At 36.2% G+C, this 20,344-nt stretch overlaps 1 protein-coding gene across 1 annotated transcript; it reads left to right on the forward strand.

Moving 5' to 3' along the window:
* Positions 1-1,512: 1,512 nt before the first annotated feature.
* Positions 1,513-17,746, forward strand: LOC129263926 (uncharacterized). The gene is made up of 6 exons (XM_064100517.1): positions 1,513-1,760; positions 10,062-10,877; positions 12,278-12,427; positions 12,851-12,960; positions 14,910-15,067; positions 15,954-17,746. Exons 1-6 carry the CDS (start codon positions 1,513-1,515, stop codon positions 16,689-16,691), a joined length of 2,220 nt encoding a protein of 739 aa, XP_063956587.1. The 3' UTR covers positions 16,692-17,746.
* Positions 17,747-20,344: the final 2,598 nt, after the last annotated feature.

The raw sequence follows: 20,344 nt of genomic DNA on the forward strand, positions 1-20,344 counted from the left end.
AAGAAATTACATACAAATTTACGAAAAAATATATCAAATTCAGAAATATCGTACCTTAGACCACAGCTACCGCTAATTCCTTTCAAATGATGATCAAAGCAAAACATAGATATAATAATCTTTGATCCTTTCGTTGGTCAACGTAAGTTGCCATCTTGGATGACGTCTAGAAAAGCTGGAGCATCACTCATCTTGGAGGAAATAGGGGTCAGAGTGAAAATAATATCCTAGTCAAGCTGGAGATTAATCAATTTAGTATTGTCTGGATAGTATTGAATACTGGTGAGCTTGAAGTCAATGGCATTGAATGAGCTAATGTTAGCCCCCCCAAAAAAAATCCAAAAAACTTGAACATGTTTTCTACTGAGGAGACTACTAGGGTGTGAAACAGGCCCAAAATGAACAGCAACCGGCAACAACAACAAATGTTGAGGGGGCAAGATATGGCATATCGGGCCAAATTTATAAAAAGCTTCGAGTGAAGCGAACAAGCAAAAATTTAGACATTTTTATTACCCAAATCCTATTTTGTGGCACATTTTGACATATTCCAGTCGAGACACTGGTCCAAACTCGGCATTGTCACAGAAAACAAGGATATCCTCATATCCATAAACCAAGGACAATCTCAATTTATCAAGACATGATTTGTCTTGCCCCTTGCCTTGGTTTATGGAATGTTATGGGGACGTTTTTTTTTTTTTTTCACTTAACGGTACCCTTGTGGAATGACAATTACCAGGAATTAGAGTGCTGAAAATAGATTCAGTGACCTCAATTCCCCTAATTCACGATCTCTTTTTCACGACTATCTGTCTTCCAATAATCTTGTTATAAAACCTGTTATGTATTGGCTAGCGCACTTGATTGATGTCGGCACTTGACAGGTCAATGAACTTTTCTTGTGTGGAGAAATCTTTGAAAACTGAGACAGTCCCTGTAAACTGAGATGATCCCAATTTTCTGACCAGCACCTCTATGACTGTCTTCAGACAAAAATGTATTTTTTCACTTTTCTGAATTCTTTTTTTTTCTTGGTCATGATTTGTGTGTTTTTTTTTTTTTTTTTTTGGGGGGGGGAGAGCCCAACAAGTCCCCCCATCTCTACAACACTGGTTGAAGTTATGAAGTGAAATGATCTTGGGAGGGCTCCCTTGATGTCTAGCTAAGTAGCAGATTTTTTATGGAGCTCCGTTTTAAACTTTGAATTTTCGGCCAAAAGTCTATTTTCCGCATCGTGAGACATAAAATAACTGAAGATGGGTAAAAGTGACAGCCTTAAGAGACAACGCCAAGCAACTTCTGAGGAAAAAAGTGACGTCAAATCAGGAAAAGCGAACAATGCTGACAAGACTGCCACGCCCCGGGAAAAGGTACGTACTGCAAGTACGAACGATACAGATATGATGTTACGTAACATTCTCGAGAAGGTGTCTGTTCTTGATGAGATTAAAACTGAATATAAATACCATATCAGAGAGAATGAGCAGAATTGAAACTAAGTTTGAGAGGATGGATACAAGGATTCAAGATGTGGAAAATGCGACAGAGTTTATGGAAAATGAAATGAGGGAAATGGAGGAAGAAATTCAAAACATTCAAGCAACAAAGGCGAGCTATGAATATGTTAATAAGCTGAGAAGAGATGTAGTAGATCTAGTCAACCGTAGCAAGCAAAACAACGTGATCCTACATGGGATTCCTGAAGGGGTAGAAGGCGCACCGAGCAATTGCATAACATTTGCACGTGACTTCTTCAGGTAGTATTTGCATATCAATGATGTTGAGATTGAACGTGCCCATCGAACCCCCGCCAGCGCCAGAGATCAGCGAAGCGAGAGACCGAGTAGGCCACGCCCAATGCACGTTAAATTGCTCCGATACACAGATAGAGTGGCAATCTTGAAAGAAAGCGGCAAACTCAAAGCAGTTGAAATTCAGGGGTCACGTGTTGGAATAAGCGATGATGTTCACACGGATACAAGAAACGAACACAAGAGGCTAATGATGAAAGTGAAAGATCTTCGATCACAAAATATATTTGCATTCATCCCAAACTCAGTACCACGTGTTATAAAGTATAAAGATGTCCCCAAAGATCTACCCGGCCCCCTTAAAACATTGAGGTTGGCCGATCTTGATAACGGCAATGTTAAAACGGTCTGATAAAGTGTTTAGAGAAATAAACAATACGACTACGTCTCTCTTTTTATGTCATACGAATGTCTGTGCCGACAACTAATCTTTTACTGCCAGGAGCTCCCCTCCCTGCACTACTTTTTGTTTTTTCCATCATGATAGGTAAACTTAAAGCGGTCGACCCTCTGACTTCTTTTTTACCCTTATTTTTTATGTGTCTGGTACGGGTAGTCCGGTTTTTAGGTTTTTGTTTGTTTGCCTATAAATCTAGGCCTGAAAGTAATTCACATTATATTTTACTTTCCATGTTTGTATTTGTGAAGATATCTCAATACTTAATTATACGGTTGTTATCAACACATAATAACCTATCAACTTTATGAACGATTTTATAGATATAAAAATTTGCTCCCTGAATGTAAGGGGTTTGAGAAACGATTTTAAGAGAAGGTGCATTTTCAACTGGATCAGGACTCTTGACTTTCATCTAATACTGTTACAAGAATGAAGAATCCCACTCGACAACGAGATCAGAGCGAAGATGGAAACACGAATGGGGATATAAAATATTATTTAATCTGAAGTTCTCAAACCAAAAAGTGACAAGGAGACCACCGACAGAATACCGCTTGTGACCACCTTCCATCCCAATCTACCCCCTCTCCGCAAAATCCTGTTTGATAACCACCACATTTTACACACTTCTGATCGTCTCCAACAGGCCGTTCCCGATACTCCCCTTCTAGCATACCGACGCCCACCGAATCTCAGGGACCTCATTGTTCGTGCTGAAGTGCCCTCCCTCACTAACCATTCTTCTCCCATACAGCATGGCACCTTCAAATGCACCAGCAACAGGTGCATCATATGTGAAATACACCTTCACGAGGGCGATACTTTCACCAGCAACTCTACCAGCCTGTCTCACCAAATCAAGGGCAACATCACATGCACTACCACTAATGTTGTATATCTCATCACTTGCAGAGTTTGTAGGGTACAATACATAGGGGAAACCAAGACCACACTCAAGAAACGATTCTACGGGCACAGATCCACCGTCAACACAGCAAAGCTGGACACTCCAGTTGGCCGCCATTTTAACCTCCCCAACCACTCCATCACTGACATGATGCTACAGGGCATCGAATCTTTAGGTACCCGTCCTGACTCAGTCCGTACTAGCAGGGAGAAGCTCTGGATGAGACGACTTCGCACCACCCAACCTCATGGCCTGAACATCCAAGAGGGGAACGACTGATTTTTCTTTCCTATCCACTTTCAATTTATATATACATATAATTTTTCCCCTCAGCTCTTTTGAATAGTTACATTATAGTTTCTTACTCTACTTTCCTCCCATATCTCATACAAGCTCAGCTCCAATTTTTCCTTCCTTATTCAGGCGATATAATAATTATTATATATATATATATATTTGTTTTTTCTCCACTCACCTCTTTTAGATTTACCACATTTGCTTATTTACATGTATACTATGGTTTCTTCATAATACACCCCCTCTCTTCTATATTTGCTTTTACCTTTTTAGGCAATTTGCTTCCTCTTTTTCACATATACAGGTTTTTTTTTTTTTTTTTTTTTTTTTTTTTTTTTTTTTTTTCTTTCCTTCTATATAGTCTTATGTTTTTCCCGTCACACCTAGCGGATTACCATATCAGTTACACCATATGTGTATATATTTATATATTTTTTCATATACATTTCTCTTTTGGATATATTTATATACATATCACTTATAGATACATATTTACACTTACCTTCTTCTCTTAGTTTGTTTAATGCTTTATCATATATACTTATATGTCTTTTGCACATTATCAGTTGTTCCCCATTCTTTTTCTTCTTTTTTTCCCCCCACTCTTATGCACCAGTTTATTAAGCCTTTCTTTGTAACCTGTTTGACCCACCTCTCACTAATTCTCTAGTTATTCATCCCTCTATCACTGTTTTGTTCCAGATCCTGTTTGATGTTGCCTGCCTCATTATCTTAATCCCTCTTGGCCTTACTTACACTAACTTCCCTTTGTGTCTGCCTACTCCTTTTCTTTCATCCCCTTCACTAACCTGATTGGTCTTCTCTACTCACTAATGCCCCTTTTGTCTCCTTGTTTCTAGTGTTGCTGTAGCTTGTTTGTGGTCTATATTATGGTTGTTCCACTTTATATGTTTGTCATTTTGCCTCCGACGAAGATTCTGCTAGGATCGAAAGCTTAGGCCCCTTTTTGACTTTATAATATTATTTAATCACGGAACATCAGGAAGTGCCGGAGTGTGCATTCTCTTCAAACCATCTGCTTCATTTGACGTTGTAAACACTGTTAAAGACGACCACGGAAGAATACTACTTACGATATTAAAAATAAATGAAATGATGTTAACAGTTGGAAATATATACGGTCCAAACAACGACGACAGTTCTTTTTTCGAAGACTTACATTCTCTTATATTTGAACATTGTGAAGAACCCTATGTGTTAGCAGGAGATTTTAACACGGTTTTGGAACCCACAAAATATAAATTCCCCAAAGCTTTCCAAAACCATCCAAGATGTAAAAAGGTAATAATAGAAATAATTGATGATTTTGATTTACTGGACATTTGGCGCCATACTCATCTACCAGACAAAAAATATACATGGATGTGAAAAGATATGAGATTCAGAAGTAGAATTGATTATTTCCTCATTTCTCAAACCTTATCGTCTTCTGTTGTAACAAGTGACGTTACCTATGGTTATAAATCAGATTATTCGTTGGTATCACTAGTTCTAATAAAATCAATTACCAAAAGGGGGCCAGGTTTCTGGAAATTGAATACCTCTCTTTTAGCTGATACTGTCAAGAAAATTAAAAAAGAAATTGTTTCAATTTTGAATGGAAATGATAACCTTCACCCCTTACAACGCTGGGAATATTTGAAGTACAAAATAAAACAGAAGATAATACAAATCTCAAAACAAAAGAAAATGGAAGATCAGGAGAAAATGAAAAGTTTAGAAAAAGAAATCAATTATTTAAATGATATTATTCAAAGTTGCGTGGATAATGAATTAGCAAGCAAATTAGAAGAGAAAAAAAGAGAATTTGAAATATTACATGAAGGTGTTGTACGTGGGACAATCGTGCGATCGAAAGTGAGATGGATCGCAGAGGGAGAGAAAAATACCAAATACTTTGCAAACTTAGAAAAAAGAAATTACCAACAGAAATGTATATTTCGGCTCCAAACAGATACAGGTATTATTTTTAATTCAAAAAATATTCTTGAAGAAGAAAGGACCTTTTATGCTAATTTGTATTCATCTCAAGAGAACATTCTGAATAAGAATATATCAATGAAAAACTTAAATATACCAACTGTAAATGAGAGTGACATAAATATGTTGGGATCAATGATAACAGAGAAGGAGTGTTATGATTCGATTATGTCTTTTGCAACAAGTCACCAGGGAGTGACGGGTTGCCAATTGAGTTCTACAAGACTTTTTGGAATGAAATAAATCCTTTACTATGTTCAGTTTTTAATGAAAGTTTTGAAAAAAATGTATTACCTCATTCAATGAGGAGAAGTATTATTACACTGTTGCCTAAAAAAGGGAAAAATTTACTTTTACTGAAAAATTGGCGTCCAATCTCTTTATTAAATAGTGATTATAAGATTCTCGCAAAAATTATTTCTTTCCAAATAAAAAAAGTAATATCACCTCTCATAAATCATGATCAATGTGGTTTTCTCAAAGGATGTTATATTGGCGAAAATTTAAGACTTTTTATTGATATTCAAAATTATTGCAAAAAGCACAATGTTGGCGGTCTTGCACTCTGTATTGACTTTGAAAAAGCGTTTGATACAGTTGAGTGGTCTTTTATATACAAAACAATAAGAAGGTTCGGTTTCAGTGAAAAATTTGTTCGTTGGGTTCAACTTCTTTATGTTGATATTAAAGGTTGTGTAATAAATAATGGCTATTCCTCAAATATTTTTGAAATACACCGCGGAGTATTAAAGACAAGGTTGTCCGCTCTCGCCATATCTCTTTATTTTAGTTGTTGAAATTTTAGGTTGTTTAGTTCGAGAAAATCAAGAAATTTGTGGTTTAAAAATATATGATAATACTGAAATAAAAATAAGTCAATATGCAGACGACACAACCATTTACCTTGAACCCAACGAACAAAACTTATGAAAATGCATATCTGTATTAAATACTTTTAAAGAAATGTCTGGATTGAAAGTCAATGTTGAAAAGTGTAATGTTATTCAACTTGGGAATTGTACAATGTATTTATGCCAAGACATTCCTTTTTAATGGCCCGTAGATTATTTTTCTTATTTAGGCATAAAAATCCCATTAAGCGATAAACATACTTTTTTTTTATTTAAACTTTATACCAAAACTGGATGAGATCAAATCTCTGTTAAACATTTGGAATGGTAGATCTCTTACATTGTATGGAAAGATAGTAGTAATAAAAAAATTGGTCATTCCAAAACTAATATATCTTTTAAGCATTATTTCAGACCCACCACCGACCTTCTTTATCGAAATGCAACAGCAATTATTTAATTTTTTATGGAGTAAAAAAGGTGATAAAATTAAGCGTTCTCTGTTATACAATGACTACAAAGATAGTGGTCTAAAAATGTTACATTTGTCACGTTTTAATCAAGCACTTAAAGTATCATGGGTCAAAAGATTTTTAGATGATGATAATGGGAAATGGAAGTGTTTTTTTAAAGAATCTGTTCGTTTCATTGGTGAGAGCAAATTTACGATTTTGAATATTAGCAAAAGTCATATATTATTCAATCCATGTACCAAAACTGTTTAGAATGATGTATTGAGTTCATGGTCATATTACAGATACTATCATCCTGTTAAGTTTAAGGAAATACTGTCGCAACCTCTGTGGTTCAATTCACACATTTTAGTTGATGGAAAACCTCTTTATATTCAAAGATGGTCAGAATCTTCTTTAAACACTATTTACGATTTTCTAACAGAAGATGGACTTTTTAAGTCTTTTGAAGTTATAGTTGAGAACTACGGTTACACATCCATCATGATGTATAATTCATTATTATCTGCCATACCAAATGAATGGAAAAGAGTTATTAGAAAAAAAATACATAAAACAGAATACACCTTTTGAACCACACGACGATCGATTACGTAATTTCCTTAAACACAATAAAGTTTCTAAACTGTTATTCTCATTTTATAAATAATTATACTTTGGACATGTCAGAGACAGATCAACGTTACAAATGGGAAAACGACCTTTCACTGCAACTATCAAATAATGAAATTTGGAATTCTCGTTTTACCCTGATATACAAATCGTCAATAGATAACAAACTAAGGAACTTCCAAGTTAAATTTATACACAGAAAAGTGTCGACAAATCGTTATTTATATAAAATCGGAATTTTGATCAAGACATATATGTGATTTTTGTAATGAACAAAATCAAACATTGATGCATCTGTTTTTTGAATGCCAATTTGTTTCGAACTTTTGGAACAATTTGTGTACTTGGTTGACTTTAAAAATTATACGTTCTTATAAGTTATCTAATTTAGAAATTTGTTTTGGAACATTGGATAGAGAACATTTTTATTTGGTAAATACCATAATACTATGCAGCAAATATTTTATTTTTTCATGCAAATATAGTAAAACAATTCCTCTTTTAAAATCGTTTCTATGTACTCTAACACAGTTAGAAAAAACAGAACGCTACATTTCTTTTAAACATAATCGTTCGGAGTTTCACAGAAAAAAGTGGAATATAATTACTATGAAAGAGTAAAGGGCATAGATCTATTTTTTGTTGTTTTGAATTAGATCTGTTGTATATTACTTTAACCTAGCATGGTGTCTATCTATATGAATGTAAAAGAATCATGTATCTGTTTCTGAGATATTTTTGTTAAAATGTGAATTGCAAATAAAACTCATTAAAAAAAAAAAGTGAAATGATCTTTCACTTTCATTTCAGGAAAAAAGAAGGAAGGGAATAGTTTTTTATTTCTTAATTGTTTTCAATGAAATGAAAACAATTTTGAGGGAATATTGCAAAATATGTGAGCATTTCATACATGTTTAAGATGTGAAAACAACTTTTTTGAAGCAGTATTTTTTTGTTCACACCCCTCTTGCCTGGTAAACCTAACCATCTGTTTATTAGAAGGTTACATTAGGTTCAATTGCAGGATCTTCTGTTCCTTTATGTCCAGCTCCTGGTGATTTACAGTGACACTCTCGTCTGAAGAATTGGCGCGGTTTGGCGGAGGAACCTTATAATGAAATTTAAATTCTGCATTACACCACCAATATCAATTCTCTTCAAATTGTAGTATATCCTCAGACTCTACTACAAGCTTTAATAGAAAGACTATTCCATAGAAGTTTGTATGTGTATTCTTGTTACATGTAGGTCTAATCTTGAAAAGCTTGTGTGCATGACCCCATTATATTGGTGTGAGAATTCAGTTTTAGACATGAGGCAACATCAGGGTAATATTTGTGGAGAAGGTATCTATCATGTCACCCCTAGCTTGTCTATAAACAAGAGTAGGCCAATGAATAGACAAGTCCACCCAACAAATAGTTGATTCAAATAAAAAGAGAAAAATCCAACAAGCATAACACTGAAAATTTGATCAAAATCGGTTGTAAAATAAGAAAGTTATTACATTTTGAATTTTCACTTAATAAAAAAAAACAGTTATATGCACACCCTGCTCGGTATGCAAATGAGGAGACTGATAAGAAAGTTATGACATTATAAAGTTTCATCAAATATCATCCATTCACTATTTCTTTTGTATTTTATTATTTGAAATCTGAAATATTCTGATTTTATCCTCATTTTCAAGTGAAACAACAATTAATCCCCCCTGAACCTGTGGAATTAGCATTGTTTAGTACTATTTGGTTCAGTCAAGTTGGTCCTTATTGTCAAACGTGTAAAAAATAAAATATTGTATTAATTCAAACAATAAATAACAAAATAAATAGTGAGTGATGGACATCATCGACTGACTCACCTTGTTGTGAATATCACTGTTTTCTGAAAAATAAGTGAAACTTTAAAATGTCATAACTTTCTTATTTTGCATCCGATTTTGATGAAATTTTCAGCGTCATACTAGTTGGATTTTTCTCTATTTATTCAATCAACATTTTTCTGGAGTAAACTTGACCTTTAAGCTTCTTCAGTCTGTCAGGAAATGAGAGCCTTTTCATAAGATGGGACTTAGCGAGTAGCTCACTCTGCACACTAAAAAAAACCCTGTGTCTAGATAATGGTTCAGATTTTCTTAATTTGATAAGAAGACGTTTTGAGACCATTTAGAGTTCATGTAATACCTAGTGTTTCTATCACATGTGATCTTATTTTGGGTTGTATATTGTTCAATAAGGCCTAGAGGCTAGACCATGTTTCAGATGACTTTGTAGGCCTAGAGTAAATCAGAATTAATCAGATTTTTACTTTTCATGTGTCAAGGCATTCAGGATGCATTTCTGAGACGGATGGGGTATGAGATGTTTATGTCGGTGTATTTGTAAATTGCTGTGTAACAAAAAGTTGCATGAGATTCGAATAAAAGGTCATGCAACTTTTGACACCAATGGGAAAATTGTGGAGTATTTTTTTATTTATATACTAGTATTTAATATCTGTGTGTGTTATATAGAAATTAAGCCCTGAAAATATCAAGATTTAAGGCATTTGATGTTCATAGAATAGTTTAAGGCCTGGATTTTTTCAAAGAATCTAAAGCCTGATTGGCAAAGCCTGCCTCTCACCTAGAGCTGAGATTTGTGCTTGTGTGTGAGCCAGGCTTAACAAGTTCAATAATGAAATATGTCTTTTTTGTGTCTACTGCAGGAAACATCTTGAAGCAGACAGTTTCTGGGATGATGGCAGACGTCTGATGCGGGTTTATCATGATCACATAGCCATTCCTGTTAATACTCGGTGTACAGAGACATTGCTGAATAGAGATGGATTGGAAGGAAAGGTTTCATTTCTTAATGCATCAGATAGTAACAGTGAAGCTAATGAAACATTGAAGACAGGAGCACACCAGTCTCTTCTGAAGAGAGATGGATTGGAAGGAAAGGTATCATTTCTCAATGCATCAAATAGTAACAGTGAAGCTAATGAAACATTGAAGGCAGGAGCACACCGATCTCTCTTGAAGCCATCCTCATTTATAGAGAGTGGTGTAAAATCAGGTCTTCGAACGCAAGGTAGTTCACCATTCTGCAGTAGTTCCCAAGAGAAAGAACAGTCTACCACTCTGTTATGTGTAACACCTGTTGGACATACACATGTGTCAGAGACTGGTAGCAGAACCCTTCTTCATTCAACCTCTAATAAGTATACAAGTGAGCTATCATGTCAGAATGGTGGTTTTCACCACTCTCCCACCAACCCATCTGGACATCCACCTGTATTATGGAATGGGAAAATATTCAACATGGAAGCAAAGCTGGTCTGCATGTATTTATCACCCTCAAAGAAAACTAAAATCACCTCTCCTTACGATAGACTGAAAGTGATGATAGAAGGATGGATCAAAGAAAGAAGGATAGATTGGAAAGAGGAGTTAAGAGATGAGATTCCTAGGAATTGGGAGAGACATGGAGATTTAGTGTTATTACCATCGTCATCCTTCAGAGATCAAGCATGGGATAATGTGTAGGTATACAGTAGCAGCACAAGGAATTTTGAAATAGGGGGGCAAGTCAGTGTTTCCACTCTTCCCGAAATTCAGGAAATTTTGGGAAATTTTTATTTTATTTTTATTTGTTCCAGGAACGGTTTGGGAAATGAAAAAATTCCGGGAAATTCTGGGAAATCCGAAAATTACAATTCAACAACAATGAAGCGTTGTAACTTTTTATATTCATGTTATATTGGCATTGTTTACCTATAAACGTATCTCAAAATTGTCCGTTGCATGTCATATTTTTTTAAGAGGGTGTGAAAAAAAAAGTTAAATTCCTATTTTGGTTACTTGGACCAAATGTTATTATTTATTATTGCCTGATTTTTGTTAAAAAATTAAACTTAAAAATTCCAGGAAATGTCTATGATATTTGGGATTTAGTTTCAGGTAATTGATTTTGGATCTGTGGAAACACTGGGGCAAGTGGAGGTAAAAGATCTTTTTTTTTTCTCGCCTGCATAGCAGGGTGAGACTATAGGTGGTGGCGTTGTCAACATTGAAATCTTAACCAAGGCTAAGTTTGTGACATGTCATCATAACTTGTTTATGGGGGTGAATGAGAGGCAGAGAAGCATTTGCTATTCCATTTCCTTCAGTTTTAATTTTCATTTCATTAGGGGGGGGGGGGGAACAATACATTATAGCCCCCATCCCCCTTGGTGCCACCACTAAAAAGTATCATCAGGGGCATTAGAAAGAACTAAAGGCATGAGAGAAAATACCTCTGCAATCATTTTAACATGCTCAAGGCAGAGTCAAGGGTGTTTTGACTTATTCAAAGGTATTGTGTGTGGGTAATTATTCAAATTCTCGAGCAAAAAAATATTTTGAAATGGTGATGTTATTTGATCAACCATCCTTGTCTCAAGACCATGACAAGGCATAGTCAGGTATTGATTTTTCAGAAAATTTATCAAGTTTGATTTGTGTTTGACCCATCACAAGAGAAGTAAACTCTTGCACGCTCTTTTCGTTATAATGAACGTCCACTGCGAGACCACAGTAAAAGCCATTCAAAGGCTAATTTGCGTTCATCATTACATTTTATTGCACTTGTGATGCTGAAGGTCGTAAAATCAAAACATGTCCTCTTTCAGAATGCTTTTTTTGTGTTTATATTTTTCTCCAAATTAAAATCTGAAAGAAATTTACTTTTTACGACCAGGAATATGGGACAATGATTGCACATTTTGGTTTCTTTAAGGTTTGCCTTTTGTAATTGCATTTGTATCATGATTTATTTTGCTGCTTACCTTTGAAAGTCAACATTAAACAATCCATAACCCTAAGATAATTCATGCCTGAAATTTATTTGCTTCAATTTAGAGCTTGGTCAATCTAATTTTTCTAAATTATTTCAATCATTCAGGCGAGACTTCTGGTCGTTGGTAGCCAAGGCTTTAAACTGTACAAGGATTGCCAAGAGAGGCCGAATTCAATCTGATGACTTTCGATCTCCGCACACAGAGATGGTTTTAGGATCAGACCCAATGGTTGAACACAGAGATAATGGAATCAGGTAAGTTTCTTGAACTTAAGAGTGATCTGCTACTACTACTTCTACTACTATTACAGGTAGATCAACTCCACCACCACCATCATCATCATCATCATCATCATCTTCATGATCTTCATCATCATCACCGCCATCATCATCATCATCATTATCATCAGCATCATCATCATTATCATCATCGTCACCACCATCATCATCGACCAGAATGTGCATATATAACTGTTTTGTGAAATTAAGCAAAATCTTAAAATGTCATATCTTTCTTACTTTACATCCGATTTTGATGAATTTGTCAGTGTTCTGCTTGTTGGATTTTTCTCCTTTTATTCAAATTATCTTTTTGTTGGGTCTTGGGTGGACTTGTCTTTTGATATATTGTATTGGTGAACTTGGTCTTTAATATCATTGTTTCTTTTTTATTTTCAGCTATTCCTTTGACATACGTTATAGCATGTTTTCTTCTGGTAACATCACTGAAAAGCTCAGAGTGTCTCATATCGATTGCTCCAATGAGACAGTTGTTGATTTATATGCAGGTAAGAAAAATAAAGGCCTCATCTTTTAATGAGTTACAGTTGATCCAATCAAGATCAACTGTAAGGAAGTCCATCTATCCTGTCATTTTTTCTACGAGAAATTTTCACAATCTCTTTAGTAAACAAAGAGAATCACACTGAATCTTCAAGAGAAATGATGAATGTATGAATAAACGCATATCTAAAATATATTTTGAACAAATTTCCATTTTAGATGTTGATATTGCTGGCCATTTCTACATCATATCAAGAATATGTTTTGAAAAAATTTCCATTTTAGATATTGACGTTGCTGGCCATCCATACATTATTTCTACGATATGTTTTGAACAAATTTCTATTTCAGATGTTGACGTTGCTGAAGATCAAGGATTATTTGGTATTTCTTGTCAAATAATTGGATCCCCATGGTTATTGATGTATTATAAGAACACATCCAGTAATAATTGCAGGCTTTTTCTACACAGAGCTAAATTGGGCCCTGTCTTACAAAGTGTTATGATCGATCCGATCAACTACAACTATGGAAAGCCAATAATGTCATTATCTAAAATGATTGTTCATTCAAAATATTTCCTACATATGTTGTATATTCATACATTCAATGTCTTCTTGTAAATTCAGGGTATTTTTCTGTTCTTACAAAGGACATTGTGCAAATTTCCTGGAGAAAAAATGATGACATTAATGGATTTTCATAAACTTGAGGTTGATCGGATCAATTGTAACTCTTTGTAAGATGGGGCCCTGATGTATGTTACTCAGGTTTATAACTGAATCCATTGTTTATGAATAAAAATGAACAGTGAGCTCATTAAAGCTCAAACCTTTGCAATCATCGATTGAACGCAATGTCATAAATGAATGCCTTAATTATTGGACCACCGGCAGATCCAGTTGAGGGGGGCACATCCGGCCCCTCCTGCTTTGAGAGGCATAATCAAAATGTGTAAAACAAGTTTCCTGTTGATGAAATGACCTTAAAGGACAAGTCCACCCCAACAAAAACTTGATTTGAATAAAAAGAGAAAAATTCAACAAGCATAATGTTCACTGAAAATTTCATCAAAATCGGATGTAAAATAAGAAAGTTATGATTTTTTTAAATTTCGCTTCATTTCACAAAACAGTTATATGCATATCCTGCCTGTATGCAAATAAGGGAACTGATGACATCACTCACTCACTATTTCTTTTGTATTTTATTATATGAAATATGAAATATTTTGATTTTCTCGTCATTGTCATGTGAAATGAAGTTTCATTCCTCCCTGAACACGTGGAATTCCATTATTTTAACATTTTGTGCTTCAGGCAAGGAGGTCCTAATCATCAACTTCGTAAAAATTGAAATATTGTATAATTCAAACAATAACAAACTAAAGAAATAGTGAGTGAGTGACATCATCGACTCTCTCATTTGGATGTAACTGGCTCGTTCATATAACTATTTTGTTAAAAATAAGCGAAACTTTGAAATGTCATAACTTTCTTATTTTACATCAGATTTTGATGAAATTTTCAACATTGTGCATGTCTGATTTTTCTCTATTGATTCTAATCAACATTTTTCTGAGGTGGACTTGACCTTTAAACTATGGGTGAAAACATTTTTTTTTTCTGGATCCACCCCTGATTGGACCCTTTTTAAATGTAATATTGTATGCACTGCATCATTAAGCATTTTCAATACAAAAACATCTGCATAAAAAAGGGATTCAAAGTCATCTATACTTTCTAAACAGGCTAGATTGGCAGATTTTCTTAACAGATTTGTTGCTTTGATTTGCACTGTATTGTTCATGTCCCAATTCATATTTGTTGGCCTGAAATATGGTGTTCTTTGTGAAATTGTGTTTTCCTAAATGGTGTATTTTTTCTGTATTGCAAAAAACCTTGGAGTCTACTCAATAAGTAAATGTGCCATGTATCTTTATACTATCATCTAGGTATAGGCTACTTCACACTGCCATACTTGGTACATGCCAAAGCTAAACTACTCTATGCATGTGAATGGAATCCTCATGCTGTAAATGCATTGCAAAGAAACCTAGAGCTGAACAGTGTGAACGAGAGATGTATAGTGCTAGAGGGAGATAATAGGAAGGTAAGACAATAAGATGATGCATAGTATTTGTATAGCGCCATACATGTACATGTATATCTGCCAAAGACATTCAAAGGCGCATTTTTGGAGGAGCCAGCCAATCTGGGTCACCTGTAAGGGCGCGCACACAGAACTGTGACCCACAGGTCTCTCCTCCCGATAACTGGTTGAGGGAATGCAGGTGGACCACTACACCGGGGGTTCCCCCTACTCTTTTTCGAATAGGACAGTGGGTTCTTAACTTGCAAAGATGGTGACTTTCCTCTACACGGGGCCTCGATTTAACGTCCTATCTGAGGGACGGAGTGTTTTCCATTGTAACATAGCCTGCATCTATGAAACATGGGAGAGACGTTTACACACAACGCACTGGCTTCAGTCATCCGCCCGGGGTGGACTCAAACCCACGATCTTTGGTTCGACGGGCAGACACTTTACCGACTGAGCCAACTTTGCTCTCACCATAGAAAGGATTAATTGAGATTAATAGATTAATTAGGATGAATGGATCAATTGAGATTAATGAAATAATCAGGATTATCATGATTTATTGGTTTAATGGGGACTGATAAATAAATCAGTAGGCTATTATTAATCATGGCTGTATGCAGGGGTCGGGGAGGGGACAGTTTCCCCCAGAAATTTTGAAAACTTTTATCGTTTTACTGAAAATTTTCACGAAAAAGCTCACCAAAGATGAGTTTTAAAGAAAGTGTTCAGTTTCACTTCATAAAATGCAAAAGTGCCCCATGACAAGCTGGCCGCTAGCTATTCACCATTAAAAATAAACAAAAAGAGTTGATCACGTCACATTATTTTTCTAGATTTGGCAATGTTGGCTGCATTCATTTAAACTATTATGTTTTTTGTGTGTGTTGCATTTCAGGTATGTCCAGTAGGTGTTGCTAACAGAGTAAACCTTGGGCTTATACCATCCTCAGAGCAGGGGTGGCCAGTGGCCTGTGCTGCATTGAGCCCTATTACTGGAGGTATACTGCACATCCATGGTAATGTGGATTCCTACCCCCACCAGGAATGGAATAATCCAAGCAGTAAGAAGGATGATAGCTATCCGTCAGTGGGTTGCTTTTTGGATGATTCAGAAGTCACATCTAATCATTGTCAGCCTGTAGCACAAAGGAGGATTCAAGACACTGTGCTTCCTGAGAACAAGACATGCCAAGACTGGGAGATTGGTAACACTTCTCAGAGTGAAATATTCGAGAATGGTAACACTTCTTGGAGTGTATCAGGAAGTAAGGTATCAGAGAGTGGTAACACATCTCATAGTGTATCTGGTAGTAAGGTATCAGAGAGTGGTAACACTTCTCAGAATGAATCGGGTAGTATAAATGTAGAGACCGGTAACATTTCTCATAGCAAAACTAATGGATTACATCCCACATGTTTATTCAACAAGAAAGTAGCATCTAGTTGTTCCCATTACAAGCAAGCTAAATGGATTGAATGGGGTAGTGATGTAGCTAGGCAGATTAGAGGTCTTCTCCATGATCTACATGGTAGTCATTGGAATGTGGAGATGGTGCACATTGAGCATGTCAAGTCTTATGCACCTCATATTGATCACTTGGTTTTGGATATTGAATGTCGGCTGGTCTTATGACATTTACACTAGTAGCCTATATTATTTTGAAGTTAAAAGAATCAAATCAGAGAACATTATATTTTTTTATTTACCTCTTTAATAAAAACCTTGCGAAGTTTGGTTGGTTGGTTACTTTCACCTTCAACAAACTGTTTAGGCCTTTGCCCCGGATTGCCAAGAGAGGGCTCATTTGTATTCATGTCAACATTGATGCTTACTATGTTTATTGCATTTCTGGAAATGAAGCAAGATGAAGTAAAAGGGAACTCATCAAAGTAAAGCACTTGAAAGAATGTCATTGAAAAAATAGGATAGAGATAGAGATAGAGAAAATGTCTATAACCAATCTTTGTACAGATTAAGATAAATAAAATAAATTCCACCTGCTACTGAATCAGGTATTGAATAAGATTGGTGGTCTGGGTAAACTTGAGGAAAATTGTTTATTGCTCTCCTTAACTTCTAGAATTCACCCGTTTTTTTTTTCTTTTTCTTTCCTTTGCTGAATGATTTTCTTTGAAAAGTCATCACTGACATAGATCTAGCTTTGTTTGAATGGTTCAGATACGCTTTTCGTACCCGTTCCTTGGTAGGGTACGAAAAGAAGGCTACGTAAATCATGCTTGTAGGTGACTTCGTCTGATTCTGACTGGCACTAAGAGGAGAGCTATGGGTTGGATGATTATTATTATTATTTCAGTCTTATTTAAAAAAGACAGGGTAATCCTTTCAGAGCCAAGAGGCCTGCTTTTCAAAAGAGCCTTGTTACATGAATATTTCATATAAATGAGAACTTGTGATGTCTGTCAATCTTGAAATCCTGCTTGTCTAGGCCAACTTTCCCTGTCTTCCACTACTTTATGACAAGTCTCCCTCTCACTAGCGTAGCTACGGGGGGGGGGGGGGACCTGTTTTGCCCCCCCCCCTGACGAACTTGAAGACCTTGGATTTTGGATTAGTGTTATGTCAGTTTGTCCAATTATATTGTGGCATTACTTTCCACAACTATGGCAAGGATCATCCCTTACAATGGTGTTGTGGAGCTTGATTTGTTCCTGTCAGTCCTGTAATAGAAAAAATGGGGAAATAAGAATTCTGAAAGCGAAATAGCGCATACAAAATACTTGCTCAACTAACATAAAGAAATGCAAACCCTATTCGCAGCACCAGTATAGCAAATGTCGCAGAACACCAGTCTTATTGATGACTTGCTTGGAATACAAGTTCGTTTCTCTAGCTACCAAAGAAAACAACTCATCTGTAAAGAATTTCATGAACAAGTCTACCTGCTTGGTGTTTTCATTTACGTTAAAAAGCTTTGTCAAACCACCATTGGTATTGTACATGTCATCCAGCCATTCAGCTTTCCACTCGTCTCCTTCACCAAGTTGTATCCATTCCCGAGGCGCCTCATCGACCGAAGCCATGGACACATCATCCTCCTTGACTTCGCTGTCCTAGTCGGCTCCTGGTACATGATGTGCAGTATAGCTGACTCTCCAAGTGAAGATGAGATCCCTTGGATGGCCTGACTATGTAGCATATATGAGTCATGCATTACTGCATCATGTAATTACACACACATTCTTCTTCCAAGATTTTGGAGTAGATTCTGGAAAAAGTGTTTTTTTACGTTGGTTTGTCAAATGACAAGCCCATCAATACAATAGTGTTGTTTTCTATACAATTGTAGCAAGAATAGTCCCTTCTTATGGTGTTGGAGTCAGCTTGTGATGGGAGCACTAATGACACAACTGAAGCTGTAGCTTGTATTCTACCAAATGTTTTGAACATTGCTGATAATAAGTCGGCTCTTCTGGACTGATACATTGACAGCCTGGTTATTGAATCATAATTCATTCATTTTCCACAGGATCAATTCCGTCCTAGTCATCATTCCAACCGTTTCTCCTGTTTGACATCACGCATTGAGTCACTCAAGTTAAATACTTGGACAGGAATGATAATCCTCTTCTGGCTGCTAGAAGATCCTATGATGTGATTCTTCCTTCTGGTTCTACACCTTCTACAATTGCCATTCCTACTACGGACAATTTTGTTGCTATCAGGAATGGACCTTTCCCGAGTAGCTGGAGTTTCAGAGAGATGCCTTTATTTTTGGATGGAGAGCTTCATGTCCAGCAGACACTATTGTAGTAGTGTCTGTAGTAGTACTTCAACTCGACCAACAAACGGTTCTTCAAGCTGTGAAGTGCATGTATTCTCACTTCAACATGTGAAGAATGCCACATGTTGGGAGGAGAGAATTCATTCCAATTATACCTTGACATTTAATGTCTGCAATAAATGGCCTTCAGAGATTGAGTAGTCGTACCAATACCAAAATCCTAGCTTCAAGCAGAATAACTGTATGTTTTTACACACAGCTGTTCATACGAGTCCATCCACTCTTCTGCACTCTGATCAATGCGTCCCTCAAAAAATGGGGGTCGGATACTAGGCTTGTTATTAGCCATAATTGTTCAGTTTACAAGAAATCACAGCCAATATTTAACAATGAATTGTTCAACGACTCTGTCAGCGAAGTCTCTGTCATCGCGAAATTGTCAAGTCTGTGCATGTAAATTCAATCTGGACACAAAACTATCAGCAGTTTCACTCTCTTGCTGGCAAAATCTCTGTAAGTAGAGACGAGCGACTCTGAAATTGGACTTTGGTTTAAGCTGCTTTTCAAACCGATTCCACACAACTGCGACATTCTTTCTGTCTCTTTCTGCTAAGTCCCATGAATTATACATGCGGAGGCCAGGGGTGCCCATGAAAAGCAGAATGTGATCCACCTGTTTCTCCTCTCTGACATTTTTCATGGAGAAGTACAATTCACACTGCTTTTTGTCTCACCTGCATAGCAGAGTGAGACTATAGGCGCCACTTTTCCGACGGCGGCGGCGGCGGCGGCGGCGGCGTCAACACCAAATCTTAACCTGAGGTTAAGTTTTTGAAATGACAGCATAACTTAGAAAGTATATGGACCTAGTTCATGAAACTTGGCCATAAGGTTAATCAAGTATTACTGAACATCCTGCCTGAGTTTCATGTCACATGACCAAGGTCAAAGGTCATTTAGGGTCAATGAACTTAGACCATGTTGGGGGAATCAACATCAAAATCTTAACCTAAGGTTAAGTTTTTGAAATGTCATCATAACTTAGAAAATATATGGACCTAGTTCATGAAACTTATACATAAGGTTAATCAAGTATCACTGAACATCCTGCATGAGTTTCACGTCACATGACCAAGGTCAAAGGTCATTTAGGGTCAATGAACTTTGGCCGAATTGGGGGTATCTGTTGAATTACCATCATAACTTTGAAAGTTTATGGATCTGATTCATGAAACTTGGACATAATAGTAATCAAGTATTACTGAACATCCTGTGCAAGTTTCAGGTCATATGATCAAGGTCAAAGGTCATTTAGGGTCAATGAACTTTAGCCAAATTGGGGTATTTGTTGAATTACAGCCATAAATTTGAAAGTGTGTTGGTCTAGTTCATAAAACTTGGACATAATAGTAATCAAGTATCACTGAACATCCTGTGCGAGTTTCAGGTCACATGATCAAGGTCAAAGGTCATGTAAGGTCAAAGAACTTTGGCCACGTTGGGGGTATTTGTTGAATTGCCATCATATCTCTATAAGTGTATT

The sequence above is a fragment of the Lytechinus pictus genome, chromosome 6 (genome assembly GCF_037042905.1).
Source record: "Lytechinus pictus isolate F3 Inbred chromosome 6, Lp3.0, whole genome shotgun sequence".
In the NCBI taxonomy this organism is placed as follows: domain Eukaryota; kingdom Metazoa; phylum Echinodermata; class Echinoidea; order Temnopleuroida; family Toxopneustidae; genus Lytechinus; species Lytechinus pictus.

Excerpts from the sequence above, each read along its gene's own strand:
- LOC129263926 (XM_064100517.1), top strand. The coding sequence starts at position 1,513 with ATGGATACAAGGATTCAAGATGTGGAAAATGCGACAGAGTTTATGGAA. Across the intron at positions 10,878-12,277 it reads GATCAAGCATGGGATAATGT|GCGAGACTTCTGGTCGTTGG; the intron begins GTAGGTATACAG and ends TCAATCATTCAG. Across the intron at positions 12,428-12,850 it reads CACAGAGATAATGGAATCAG|CTATTCCTTTGACATACGTT; the intron begins GTAAGTTTCTTG and ends TTTTATTTTCAG.